This window comes from Schistocerca gregaria, chromosome 8 (genome assembly GCF_023897955.1).
Source record: "Schistocerca gregaria isolate iqSchGreg1 chromosome 8, iqSchGreg1.2, whole genome shotgun sequence".
In the NCBI taxonomy this organism is placed as follows: Eukaryota; Metazoa; Arthropoda; class Insecta; order Orthoptera; family Acrididae; genus Schistocerca; species Schistocerca gregaria.
This window is the reverse complement of record NC_064927.1, coordinates 145,688,767-145,703,962: the sequence shown is the minus strand read 5'-3', so window position 1 is coordinate 145,703,962 and position 15,196 is coordinate 145,688,767. Positions and strand designations below refer to the sequence as shown.

At 37.7% G+C, this 15,196-nt stretch overlaps 1 protein-coding gene across 1 annotated transcript in view; it reads left to right on the top strand.

The window, feature by feature from the left end:
• Window positions 1-15,196, top strand: part of LOC126284201 (glycoprotein-N-acetylgalactosamine 3-beta-galactosyltransferase 1-like) — a 162,469-nt gene that overhangs the window by 133,324 nt on the left and 13,949 nt on the right. The window contains exon 6 of the mRNA XM_049982961.1: window positions 10,702-10,853. Coding sequence (XP_049838918.1) covers window positions 10,702-10,853 — 152 coding nt within the window. The remainder of the gene's footprint in view (window positions 1-10,701; window positions 10,854-15,196) is intronic.

Genomic DNA, 15,196 nt, shown 5'->3' with positions numbered 1-15,196 from the left:
TATAGAGGAAGTTGACTCAGTCAAAATCTTATGTTTAAATTTGGATAAAAATTTGAGCAGGCAGCGGGCAGGCACACGTTGAGTACCTAACAAACAAGCTGAGCAGCTTTGCATTTGCAGAGCAAGTATTATCAACTCAACTGACATGGACACACAAAAAGTAGCATATACAAGCTACTTTGATATGATTTTTAGTGTTGTATTGTTTTTTGGGGTAACTTGACAAACAGAGTATGGATACTGAAAATACAAATAAAATAAAAAAATAAATAAAAAATAAAACAAGAAAAAATTCATTTGAAATATGTGCACTGTAAATCATAAAGAACCATGTTGTCCATTATTCAAAAAACATATAACATTAGCTCTGCCACCCCTATATACAGGGTGTATCATAATTAATGGCATAAACACATACAGTTGAAAGTACACGATACTAGAAGCAGAAAAGTCACAGTAAACATAGGGTCAAAAATTCATACCTTAACAGCTACGAGCAATTTTTCATCCTCCATACTGTGAAGCAAATCTCTTCTACTGCAAGCTCTTTGATTTCCATATTTTGAGAAATGGTAATGTGGACCAAAACAAGAAAAAATTGTCCAGTAAACATGTGCTCTAAAATGCATACCTTAAGAGCTATGAGTACATGCTCATCTTCACTACTTGGAAACACAACTCTTCTAATGAACAATTGCTCATAACTTTTAAGGTATGCATTTTAGAAAAAATGTTTACTGGACATTTTTGCTTGTTTTGGTCCATACTACTACTTCTCAAAATGTGGAAAGCAAAGAGCTTGCAGTAGAAGAGATTTGCTTCACAGTATTGAAGACGAAAAATTGCTCATAGCTCTTAAGGTATGCATTTTCAACCCTGTTTATTGAGACTTTTTTGCTTCTAGTATCGTGTACTTTCAACTGTATGCGTTTACGCCATTAATTATGATATGCCCTGTATAATGAGGTTGTTATCATTTTGTACACCAAACATGAATTATTCGAAGAAAACCATTTTGTACTTTCCCACGACGCAAGAAGAAAAGAAAATGTTATGCTCCCAACCCACCATCTCAGACTGTATGCCCAGGGATCTCGTTACATGGAAATGAAAATTTATAATAAATTAAAAGGAAACAAATTAATGCAGATGAATTTAGGCCCACTTAAAAGAAAGTTATATGAGGCACTGACAGTGAAATGTTATGTCTCAGTGGATGAATTCTTGCATGATGAACAGGAGATTTGAGCTGGACACAAGATGTTACATATCCCAAGAAATGTTATAGTATTATTATCTATTTTAATGAATTATAACTGTATCATAAATTTTTGACATGTCTCCTGCATGCAAAACGAATGGATTGCAAATGTACATCACAAAATGAATATACCATAATTCCTTAAGGTTTCCTCATGCACAGTCTTCAAGAATATGCATCCATGTTGCTCCTTCATATTGTGTAATGTAATCTATGCACTTTTCACTGGATCATCATCTACGAGTTTTCTTTTCTCTTGGGCTCTAGCAAAGAATTCATCAACTAGCTCTACACTATCATTGTTAATTTGTTGGATTTACTCACCATTTTGCTGATTATACCTTGTTTCAGATGTGATCAATTTGAAGCCTACTTTCAAACTAATTCTATTAATCTGTTGTAAAGTGATTTGCTTTTTCAGAATGCTCATTAGTTAACAATTCAGATTTAACAGGGTGTAAAAACCGTATTTCAGTGCATATGGCATTTCTGTAGAATCTTTTATCCCTGTAACCTTCAAGCCATGCAAGCAATAACTGGAATAGATATGGATAGCTAAACTCAACTTTGGGTTTGTCTTACTGTCATTATCTCAGAATTACTGCTAAACAGATACCTGAACATATCTCACAGTAACACAGTGATACAGTCAACAAAGTGACTATGTAACTATGGTCGACAATAACTGAAATGAGCACAACCATAATTTTCATCATAATTATTCATCAGAATCTAGGTTTCTGTGTGCTATTTATGTTTTTTTCAGATACTAAAAGCATATCTGTGAGTGATAAATTAAAAATCATTGATCATATGACAAATGGTGATACAAATGCAAATTTAGCTTGTGAAGATAGTGTACCTGAAGGTGTAATCAGGGGATGGATGAAAAAGAAGATAATGAACTAAGAAGTTTAAAATATCTGCAAACACAGATAGCTTCATGAATGTCTTTATAGGTGTTCCTTAATGAAGCAGAGGGAAGGCGTGTCACTTCCTAGGTCAATTATTGAAGCCCAAGTTCCAATTTTCACTTTCATTTACATGACAAAAAGACCCTGTTGTTTCTGATGGATAGTTTTCAAGGTTGAAATATCACCATTGCATTAGCCAAATAAGCATAAAAAAAGGAGCAGTGAGATCTTCCAGTGGTGGATCTGCTTAATAGATTCCTGAATTTTGACGTGAAGTAATGACAGATGAAAATTCAAATGCTCATCAAGTGTACTGTATAACTGAAGAAACAATGCTTTATTATTGACTGCTACCAACTAGAACTCTTGATGTAAAAAAAATGAGGAAAGCAGATGCGTTTCAAAATGACTTAAAATGGAATTGTACTCCTCTTTGCCACAAATAAATTGAACAATGGAAAATCCAGGATGGAATAATGATAATATTATGAAAAAGATAGATTGCTACTCACCACATAGCAGAGAAGTTGAATCACAGACAGGCACAATAAAAAGACTGCTAAACATGTAAGCTTTTGGCCAGAAGTCCATCTTCTGAAATAGACAACATACACACACACATTCATGTAAACACAGCTCACACACACATAACCACTGTGGGTGCTGGGGTCAGAGTCCACATTCAGAGAATACTTGAATGACAGATAAGATCCTCGTAAGTGGTTTCAAGAAGAGGTTTTTCCCTCAGGAAGAAAGTTTCGGTAATCACTTAAGCTGAAAGAAGAAGCTGTACTAATCCTTGGTCACTGTCAAACTCATTCACTTGCTGATTTGTTGCAGTCACAAGAAGGAAAAATAATTCAACCACTGGATCAATGCATCAGACAAGCATTAAAGGTTCATTATTTCCAGTAACTACTCACTTCAACACTAAATTCAGATGACGAATTGGAAGTGTTTTTGATATCTGTTAATCTGAAGACTGTATTCAGTAGGATTCATTTGGGAAATCATCAGTCTAACCATTATTTGAAATTGCTGGAACAAGTGTTTGACTGAAAAATATAACAGATGAAAATGTATGACATCCATTCGGATAGTGACGTTGTGTAGTGTAATATTGTTATTAAGGACTTGAACCACTGGACATTTATCGACAATGAAGAACTGATTTCAGAGGTTGTAGATGACAGATATTATTTATGCTTTACAAAATGAGAGTGGTTGTGTGGTCATGGATGAAGATGAAGAAGAAGAAGAAGAATAAAAAAGTGTGTTACCTACCAGTGCACATGAAATAATGTACAATATAAACAAAGTGATTACATGTATGGAGAGAGAAAAGAAAACGTGTGAAATCAGCTAACTGTCTTCTTTAAAGTAGTGAGAAAATTAACATATGGTACCCTGTAGTCAGTGTTGTAAATAGTCATGAATTCTGTAGTAGATTTTACATACTGTAGTGCAGCATAGTATTTTATTCGGAACTACTTAGTGTTATTGTTTGGTCACAGTCAGAATGAACTTTATCTAATTGCAGTATTTGGTATACACCAAAATCATTTGAGCTGGACATACCACAAATATATATACATACATACACACATAATACATAAACTGATGAGCCATAACATTATACCCCTGTTAGCCAGGAATAATAATTGCCACTTAGTGGCGTTGTAGTTACAAGACACATAAAAAAGTAAATAACACAGATCCACAGTGGTTTTTCTGTAAAAACCAAATTAGACAGTCTGTACAGATTTTGATGCACTGAACATGAATGACATGATTAAAAATTTCTTCTAGGTCAGGGTTGCAGGTGTGTGGGACTATACTTTTCATGTATATTGCTATTGTAATCAGTCGGATAAGTACATTAAATGAAGATACCCAGTTTATTCATGGCGTTTCTTTGCCTTCCCTTGTGTGTGTGTGGGGGGGGGGGGGGGCAGGCTTTCAACAATGACCTTATAAGCATCATCAATTATCCACAGACATCCTGTAATTTTCTGCTCTCCTGTTTCCCAAGAACAATGCCACACAACCAGCTGATCAGAGGTTAGCTGGCATATCCGCAAACCAATAAATATCCCCTTCATGGTCTTCTCTATGATGAGTGGTGGAAACTTCTTAGACAAATACCAAAATGCTGCTTCATTCCCATGCACAGCCTTAACAAATTCTATCATGAGTCCCAACTTAATGCACAATGGTCAGAGAACAAGTTTGTTCAGCAATATTACTTACCCAGGCACCAGAGCTGTTTGTGGAGGCCACTCCCTCTGTGTGCAGAGTTTTTCTCTTATGCAACTGTCAACTCATGGAGATAGCAGCAATACCTGATGTACCCCCCTGTGAACCCAACAGCATTACAGTGATCTTGAAATCTCCACATACCAGCCTCTCATGTTTATTGAAATTAACACAGTTTGCAATAGATTTTAACATGGTATAACTTTCTCTAGCTAAGGTAGTATATGCAACAGGGATGGACAGTCTTTCATTAAAATTGTGTAACATTACTGCCTTCAGGCTTATTTTTGAGCCATCTATAAAGAATCTCCACTTGTCTGTACGTAATGTTCAGGTCTTCCAACAGATCGTCACTGTCACTACAAAATATAATGACTCCTTCAGTACTGAAATGACAATGAAGATTTGTCTGACACACATGAAACACTGGCACACGTACTGTGTCAGTGAGGAGATTCCACTGAATGAGGTCACCAAGTTCAAATTGTGGAATTTGTGTGGTTCTTCACATGATGATATTGAGTCAGTGTCACTGGTGGATGAATACACTTTTTATTGGCTTCATCAGTATTACTGCTCAATGTGAGGTAACAGGAGCTGGCAAACCTTAGCCATGAGCCACAGGGCAAATGACAGATGGGGTGTCACACTATTTATTGAATATTCCTCTTCCTCTTGGTATTGTCTCTTTCTCTCAAGGAAGATATCATACAAGATTAGATTAGATTAGATTAGATTAATACTTGTTCCATAGATCATGAATACGACACTTCGTAATGATGTGGAACATGTCAGGTTAATGAAAGATGTCTGTACAAGATATTACATTACACAAAATATTGCATGACACTAATGCTTAAGTTAGTTTTTTTCCCTCCCATAATTAATATCTAAAAATTCAGCCAATGAGTAGAAGGAGTTGTCATCTAGAAATTCTTTTAATTTATTTTTAAATGTTGGTTGACTATCTGTCAGGCTTTTGATGCTGTTTGGTAGGTGACCAAAGACTTTTGTGGCAGCATAATTTACCCCCTTCTGTGCCAAAGTCAGATTTACCCCTGCATAGTGAAGATCATCCTTTCTCCTGGTGTTATGGCTATGCACACTGCTATTACTTTTGAACTGGGCTGGATTATTAACAACAAATTTCATAAGTGAATATATATACTGTGAGGTTACTGTGAGGATCCCTAGATCCTTAAATAGATGTCTGCAAGATGACCGTGGGTGGGCTCCAGCAATTATTCTGATTACACATTTTTGAGCAATGAATACTTTTCTACTCAACGATGAATGATACCATACGAAAGCAGTGAATGAAAGTAGGCATAGTAAGCTAATTTACTGAGATTCTTATCACCAACATTTGCAATAACCCTAATAGCATACGTAGCCGAACTCAGACGTTTCAGCAGACCATCAATGTGTTGCTTCCAGTTTAACCTCTCATGAATGGACACACCTAAAAATTTTGAAAATTCTACCTTAGCTACAGACTTCTGTTCAAAGTCTATATTTATTACAGGAGTTGTGCCATTTACTGTACAGAACTGTATATACTGTGTTTTATCAAAATTTAAAGAGAGTCCGTTTGCTGAGAACCACTTAATAATTTTGTGAAAAACATCATTTACAATTACATCACTTAGTTCTTGGTTTTTGGATGTTATTAGTATACTTGTATCATCAGCAAAAAGAACTAACTTTGCATCCTCATCAATATGGAATGGTAAGTCATTAATGTATATCAAGAACAGTAAAGGACCTAAGACTGAACCCTGTGGGACCCCGTGCTTGATAGCCCCCCCCAGTTTGAGGAATCAGCTGTTGTATTAACATTACATGAACCACTTATTTCAACTTTTTGCATTCTTCCAGTTAAGTATGAATTAAACCATTTGTGCACTGCCCCCCTCAAACCATAATGATTTAGCTTATCTAAAAGAATTCCATGATTTACACAGTCAAAGGCCTTTGAGAGATCACAAAAAATACCAATGGGTGATGTCCAGTTATTCAGAGCATTTAATATTTGATCAGTGAAAGCGTATATAGCATTTTCTGTTGAAAAGCCTTTTCTGAAAACCAAACTGACGTTTTGTTAGTACTTTATTTTTACATATATGGGAGGCTACTCTTGAATACATTACTTTCGCAAAAATTTTTGATAGAGCTGTCAGAAGAGAGATTGGGCGATAGTTGTTGACATCTGACGTATCCCCCTTTTTATGAAATGGTTTTACAATGGCATATTTCAGTCTATAGGGGAAAACACCCTGCTCCACAGAGGTATTACATACGTGGCTGAGAATCCTACTTATATGTGGGGAACAAGCTTTAAGTATCTTGCTGGAAATGCCATCAATTCCGTAAGAGCTTTTACTTTTCAGGGAGTTTATTATTTTACTGATTTCAGAGGGAGGGGTTCGTGGAAATACAGTTGTTTCAAACTGCACAGGTATGGCCTCTTCTATTGGAAGCCTTGCCTCTTCTAGTGAAGATCTAGATCCTACTTTCTCCACAACATTTAAAAAATGATTATTGAAAATATTTCCAATTTCAGATTGTTTGTTAGTACACTTGTCATTCAGTTTTATGGCAGTAAAGTCTTCCTGTGCTCTTGGTTGCCCTGTTTCCCTTTCCATAATATTCCAAATTGCTTTAATTTTATCATCAGAGTTACTGATCTCAGACATGATAGACATGCTTCTGGACTTTTTAATAACTTTTCTTAGTACCGCACAATAGTTTTTATAATAATGAACAATTTCGGGGTCAGTACTCCCTCTTGCTGTTAGATACATTTCTCTTTTACGGTTGCAAGATATTCTTATTCCTTTAGTTAGCCAAGGTTTTTTATATGTTTTCTTGGAATTATGTTTCACTGTTTTCTTGGGAAAACAATTTTCAAATGCCCTTAAAAATGTATCGTGAAATAAGTTATATTTCAAGTTTGCATCGGGTTCCATATACACTTCATCCCAGTCTAGCTCCTTTAGTCTTTCCCTAAAGTTTGCAGTATTTATATTGTTAATTTAACGCACTGCTTTGAAATTCTGACTTGATATACTGCATGGAGCTATGCCACGTACTGTAACCAGCTGTGCACCATGGTCTGAAAGACCATTCTCAACAGGATAAGCATTTATGTCCTTAAACTTATCTTGGTCTATAAAAAAGTTATCTATCAATGTCCTGCTGTTCTTTGTTATCCGAGTAGGAAAATCAATGACAGAGCTCAAATTGAAATAACTGAGTAATACTACAAGGTCATTCTTCCTATCACACTCTTTCAGGGAATCAACATTGAAATCCCCACAAATGATAATTTGCTTCCCCCTGTCTGACAGATAGCACAACAAAGCATCCCAATTTTCTAGAAATAGTTGGAAATTCCCTGAGGGGGACCTATACACTGTTACAATTATGAAAGTGCCATCATTTAGTTTTAGTTCAGTGGCACATGCTTCCATATGTTGCTATACACAAGAGTAACAATGTGATGCATGATTTGTGAGTCCATACCAAATAGCACATCAAAAACTTCAGGGAGACTTTTTAGTAAGCATTCAAGCATTCAGTATAGATGAACGTGAGGTGCAACATAAGTGTACTTCAGGACTTATTTGAGTCAGTCTCTAACTCAACACCCAAAGACAAGGCATATGCTTATTTCACTGCTTTAGCCAATGGTCACCTTCTTGAACTGCAAATAACATCTGCACAAATGTAACAAAAGTTATCAGGTATGTTATAGCAGGTGCAGTGCACTTTTCTGAAAATGTGGGCACACACACACAATAAACAATTCTACAATTTCAACACTGCATCACACATACATTCACTGCCAAAAGTGAGCTAATGCAGCACGTAGCACAAGAGAATGCAGCCATGACAAATAATGATTAAAATTGCATCTGGTTTTTTTAAAATTCAACAATGCTCACGTGACTGGATTTTGTGGACATGAGTCATTGTGTAAAGCACAGTTACCAAACTGTACTGGAAGTGTCCTCCTCACTCACTTATTGGAGAGGAACCATACTCACAAAGCCTTTGCATGTGTCTCTTATAATGCCCCACAAGCATGACTGTTAAATTTAAACACTTAATTTGCTTGTAACCCAGAGCTAGGAGACAATTTTATTCTTGGTGTTCATGTTCTAAATCTATAAATCATTCTAGCAATGATACCTGCTGGTAATGAGGAAATCCACTGACATCAGTAACTTTGGCAAAGAGCAACAGTTTTATGAAAAGGACAGATTGCTACACACTACGTGGAGGTGGTGGAGCTACAGACAGCACAATGATGAAAAGACTACTAAACGTTTAGGGTTTTAGCCATAATGCCTTCTTCTGAGTTAGAAAGTGTGAATGCCTGCGCCCAACACAGTCACTGTGCTGCTTTCTACATGGGCATAATAACTAATGAGCTGTCTTGCCACATGAATGGCCATTGCCAAACTGCAGCCATGAGACATCTGCGCCACCAAGTTGCTGAACATGATGTACTTCAGTCCAGTGGCTGCTTCACAGCCGGTACCATCTAGATCCTTAGTGCCAACACCAGCTGTTCTGAACTGTGCAGATGGGAACTCTTCCTTCAACATAACCGTTGATCCTGTAATAACTCTGGCCTCACCTTTCCAGTCCTCCCCCTTCCCTGCTCTCACTAAAGCACCGTATGCCTTCTATTTTGCCAATGCAACCACTAGTCTTTACCCTTTCTCTCCTCTCTCCTTTTCCTTTTTGATGGCCCCCACCCCCACCACCCACTCCCAGCACAATGTCCCAACTTTGCATGTAGCAGCATTATCCTGTCCCCTCTGTGCTCCTGTATGCTCTCAGAGGCAGCACTACACTTTCCCCTACCCCTTCTCCGCTATACCTCCGCACCATATGCCTTCTCCCTAGTCCCACCACTCACCCTAGACTGCTGCTCATGCCAGCATGCCACAGTGGCCTGAGATAGTGACCTTGAGAGCATAAGCACACAAAATGGTGTCAGAAATTAGCCCAGGGAAAGAAAAACATTAACATAATAAGTGAGTAAAATCTTGTTAAGAACACTTCATACAAGAACCGACATACACCAAACAAACAAGATTGGACAGCCTAAGTACAAAGTACATGTGGATCAGTCTGTGTGAAATTAACCAATGATCTATATCACACAGTGGGAAATCCAGGTTGGAATACCAACAATACAAGGAAAAGATAGCCTGCTACTCACTGTAGATATGACATATTGAGATCCAGATACATTAGCTTGCTCAATTGCTCAATCTGTACAGCTCTTTCTCTTGAATTAATCATCAGATTTTTCTGAAGTTGTAATCATTTGTTTGTTTGTATATGTAAATCACTTATACCAATTTCTGTCCATTCAGATAATTCTTTCATGTCCCCCCCCCCCCCCCCCCCCCCCGTAGAGTGTATATAATAAACTGCTGCCAAATAAAAATAACCATGATCGGATAGCTTTATTTGGTTTTTGATATTTAAAGTTTCCTTACAACTTTAAAAAGTCAAAAGTCCTACAGTCATGCTGAATGCTCAGCTTACCAATATACTGAATTTATTTTAGTATGTTCCGGCTGGAACACCACCATGAAATCTGGGACACATTAACAAATAATGTGTGATTAATCAACATTTGTTATTAAAAAATCCAATCTGAAATTTTAAGAATTTAACAAAACAATTGTTTGGAAAATTTAACATTTTTAAGGGTATGGTAAACTGGCACATATTTTTAAAACATACAAGAAACTGAATAAAATGGGACAAATTTCAGACAGAAATTAAGTTTTTAAGGTACAGTCATCTTAAATTTTCAAAACATGACAAAAATTGCACATTTTGAAAACTTTAAAAATTGATAACCCAAAAATGAAAGTTCCAAAAAAACTTACATTTTTAAATGTCTCATGTGAGCAATTACTGCATCCTCAGCTGAGGATAACATGGTGGTCGAATGGTCCCGATGGGTCACTTTTGGCCTAATGACAGAGTGCTGAGTGCATTGTGTAAAAGGGTTCATGCCTAATTAGTATCCACACATACCATTCAAATTATTCATAAGTTATGGATGTCTGTACCACTAGAAATCAAAGTGTCTTAAGTAGATATTAAGAGTCCACTCTCTTCAGTTTAATCATTTTTATAAGTGCCTTGCTTAATCAATGACAAGAAACAAGCAAATTTTATGAAAAGTATACTTTTTCTGCTTGGCTGTCAGATTTATTTGGAGACTGAATATTTTAGGTCGCTGCATGGTGGCATTAAATGCAACATTTTTGGACAGCCGAGACTCTGATGGGCTGGAGCGCTTTCATGCTTATGGTCCAGAACGACAAATGGCACCAGATAATGAAATGAATTGGCTGAAGAATTACTCTTATTACCCACTACAACCGGTAGGTAATTCTCCACATATCTGATTGTTCTTCTTTTACATTACTATTGGTTTCTCAGTATTCAGTGTTTTCTCTTCACTAAAAATAATGAACATAATAGAAAAAAGATAAACTTATGTTGTGAAGAAACTGTTTATCTTACTATCTGGTCATAATATCTTAAAAATTTGAATAATAGAGAAGAAACTATTAAAAAATCAGACTTGATTTTCTTTGTAATATGAGGCCTGTTTTTTTTAAGTAACTACAGTTTTGAAATTAGAAAAAGACGTGCTAAGTTATCTCAATAATTTTAGTTTTACATGAAAGTCTGCACCTTAATCTACTTTTCTACATAATTTCCATCAATATTGAGGCACATGTCATAACGTTGTACCAGTTTTTGACTACCCTCCTCATAGAAGTCTACCACCTGACTTGTTAACCTCTGCATCACCATCTGTTTGGACGTCATCATCATCTTGTTTCTTCAAGTGCTGGAACAGATGGTAGTCACTGGGTGCAAGATCGGGGCTGTACGGAGGATGATCTAGAGTTTCCCATTGAAAAGATGTGATGAGATCTTTGGTCTGATTCGCCACATGTGGATGGGCATTGTCTTGCAGCAAAAGGATGCCCTTGCTCAACTTGCATGGACTATTGCTTTGATTGTGGTGTGACGTAGGCCACCCACGTTTCATCGCCCGTAACAATTTGGCTTAAGAACTCATCACCATCGTTGTGGTACTGCTCAAGGAAAGTCAATGCACTGTCTAAATGTTTAGTTTTGTGCACATCCATCAACATTTTCGGTACTCAACATGCGCACAATTTTTGGTAATTCAAGTGCTTGGTCACATGGCATACAAAACACTATGAGAAACATTAGGAAAGCCATCCTGCAAGGAGGAAATCGTAAATCATCTGTTTTCTCTCATCTTATTGTCCACTTCCTGTACCAAACTTTCATTAACAGCTGAAGGACACCCACTCTGTTGTTCACCATGCACATTTGTGCGGCCATCTTTAAATGCTCTCACCCACTTTCTTACCATTCCATCACTCATAATGTTTTCTCCATCAACTGCACAGATCTCACAATGAATATTGATCACTTTTAGGCCTTTAGCACTAAGAAATCTTATAACAGCCCGTACTTCACAGTCGGCGGGACTCACTATTATCGGAGGCATCTTAAACACTCAGTACACAATATAAACAAGGAAGTCAGTGCATAGATTAAGGTATAGGCTTTCATGTAAAAATAAAATTATTGAGATGTCTTAGCACTTTTTTTAAATTTCAGAACGGTACTTACTTAAAAAACATGCCTGGTACGAGGGCTGATATGAGCTTACTTAATAAAGAGTCATAGGAAAACACACCCTCCGTGAACATTTGATGTCTACTTTAATATTCTCCCATATACGGAAGTCATTTAGTTCAGGCTAGTTGAGTTAGTTATATGCCCCTGGTAATTAGTGCAATACTGAAATGATATGGAGAAGTCAGTTTAAATACTATTATCCATATCTCGTACTTAAATATGCCTGCAAGTATGTTCTTATGTGACAGTCAAAACTACTTTGTTTAGTGACAGAAATAGTTATTTAACTCTTTTGAACTACAGGAGGTACAAGGCTCTAAATAAGAATTGTTATATGGATGATAGAAGTTGCCCAGGTGCAACTTTGTACACTAGCTTTCAAGTTAAACTATTCTCTCTGGCAGTCTGAGTACTTTAGAATGTGAACAAAGACTCTGGGCTTCAGTCGGTTTTAATTAAGAGTAATAAAGTGAAACTTGACCTTCCCTCACCATACTTAATCTTCAAACAACTGATGGCTTACCCTTGACAAACTCCTGTATCTCATCAGGTGAACACTCACTGTTGCAATGAGATGGTGTGCATGGCAGTTTAAATCCTGGGTAAGTGTGGTAATGCCCTCACAAAAATAAAGGAATGTAGAATATCACAAGAAACAGTAATTGACAACACATAACTGAAGATGACCATCATCAAACATGATCAGTCATGAAACATCAACCAACAATATGTAATGAAATAGCACTGTTTCTGTCCTGTTGTTTAACCAGAGATTGGGCAGGATCCAACACAGAATTTAGGAAAAAAACCTCTGTTCCATTTAAAAGGTGATTCGCTAATTTAATCTCAACTGCTTCCTTACAAAATATCCCAGAAACAGGAAGTGCATGCCAAATTTGCGTTGCTGTATTCCACAGGCTGACAGCTACTAAGTCAATGTTCTGCAATGAAAGATTTGCCCAGTTGTAAGTGTGTGTATTGCTACTGCCCTGTACTACAGCCCTCCAGGATCCAAACAATATGACCAATGTATGACATGCCACAATTACTGGGGATATGGTAGATATCCACCCTATGTAAACCAAAAAGATTATGTACGCATCTGGAAAATACCTTAACCTTAGATGGTGGTCCAAAACACACTGCTAACTGTTTCTTCAGACTACAGTTAATCCTTTTGAAAATACTACCTATGTAGGGCAAAACAGCTATAGGCTTAGATGACATCTCATTAATCTCATCACTCATCTGATTCATTGTTGACAGGACTACAGTGCACATCTGATTTTTGTATGAACCAAAGAATGAACTATATTTTGATGCTGAGCCGGACTGTGATACCATTCTATTTCAGTCAGCTTTCTATAACTAGCATGTAGCAGTTTACAGCCTGCTTCTTCCCAGTCAACACAAAAAGGAAGGAAAGACTGCCGTAATATTCTTCCTCTTTTCGAGGACAAATTATTCCTTAGAAGAGAGAAACCGTCTGCACTCAGGAATGGAAGCAACTGCATAGGCAGAGAATATGTGAATATACAGCAACTCTAAATATCCGTCTAATTAAAAATGCATCGTTATCCTGTAGTGCACTATTTAAGTTTAAAAAAAGTATATTTCTCTATGATTATGCTTTATTTCATACAGCCAGGATTTTCAAACATACAAGCTACACACATCAAAAAAAGTTTTACGTCACCCCAGTTCCCAGAACTCCTGAAGATAGACATTGACTGTGGATATTGTATCACAGACACAGTACCTTTGACTGTTCAGAGATGCCACTAAATCCACCCAAAGATATAAACAACCATGCATGAGCAGCACCTGTTAGACAGAGGGGGTCTGACAGCTGATCAGTTCCAGTTGTTCCACCAGGAAGGAGGTACACAGTTTGTGTCGTCTGTAGTTCAACCATGCCTAGACTTTCAGTACCACTGTTCGATGATGTCTGCATTGTTACTTTGTGCCAGGAAGGGCAGTCAACAAGGCAAGTGTCCAGGCACCTTGGAGTGAAGCAATGTGATATTGTTCGGACATGGAGGAGATACAGAGAGACAGGAATTGTCGATCACATGCCTCACTCAGGCTGCCCAGGGGTTACTACTGCAGTGGATGACCACTACCTACAGATTATGGATTGGAAGAACCCTAACAGCAATGCCACTGTGTTGAATAATGCTTTTCGTGCAGCCACAGGGCATCATGTTAAGACTCAAACTGCGCGCAATAGTCTGCATGATGCACAACTTACTCCAGATGTCCATGGCGAGATCCATCTTTGCAACCACAACACCATGCAGCATGGTATAGATGGGCCCAACAACATGCCAAATGGACTGCTCAGGATTGGTATCACATTCTCTTCACTGATGAGAGTCACATATGGTTCCAACCAGACTAAGGTCGGAGACGTGTTTGGAGGCAACCTGGTCAGGCTGAACGCCTTAGACATACTGTCCAGTGAATGCAGCAAGTTGGAGTTTCCCTGCTGTTTTGAGGTGGCATTATGTGGGGCAGATGTACACCGATGGTCATAGAAGGCGCCATAATGGCTGTACAATATGTGAATGTCATTCTCCAACCGACAGTGCGACCATATTGGCAGAATACTGGCTAGGCGTTTGTCTCCATGGACAACAATTTGCGCACCCATCATGCACATATTGTTAATGACTTCCTTCAGGATAACGACATCGCTTGATTAGAGTAGCCAGCATGGTCTACAGACATGAACCCTCTTGAACATGCCTGGGATGGATTGAAAAGGGCTGTTTATGGACAATGTGACCCACCAACCACTCTGAGGGATTACATCAAATCGCCATTGAGGAGTGGGACAATCTGGACAAACAGTGCCTTGATGAACTTGTGGATAGTATGCCACAATGAATACAGGTGAGCATCAATGCAAGAGGATATGCTATTGGGTATTAGTTGTACTGGTGTGTACAGCAATATGGAACACCACCTCTGAAGGTCTCGCTGTATGGTGGTGTGTGGTTTTCATGAGCAGTAAAAAGGGTGGAAATAGTGTTTA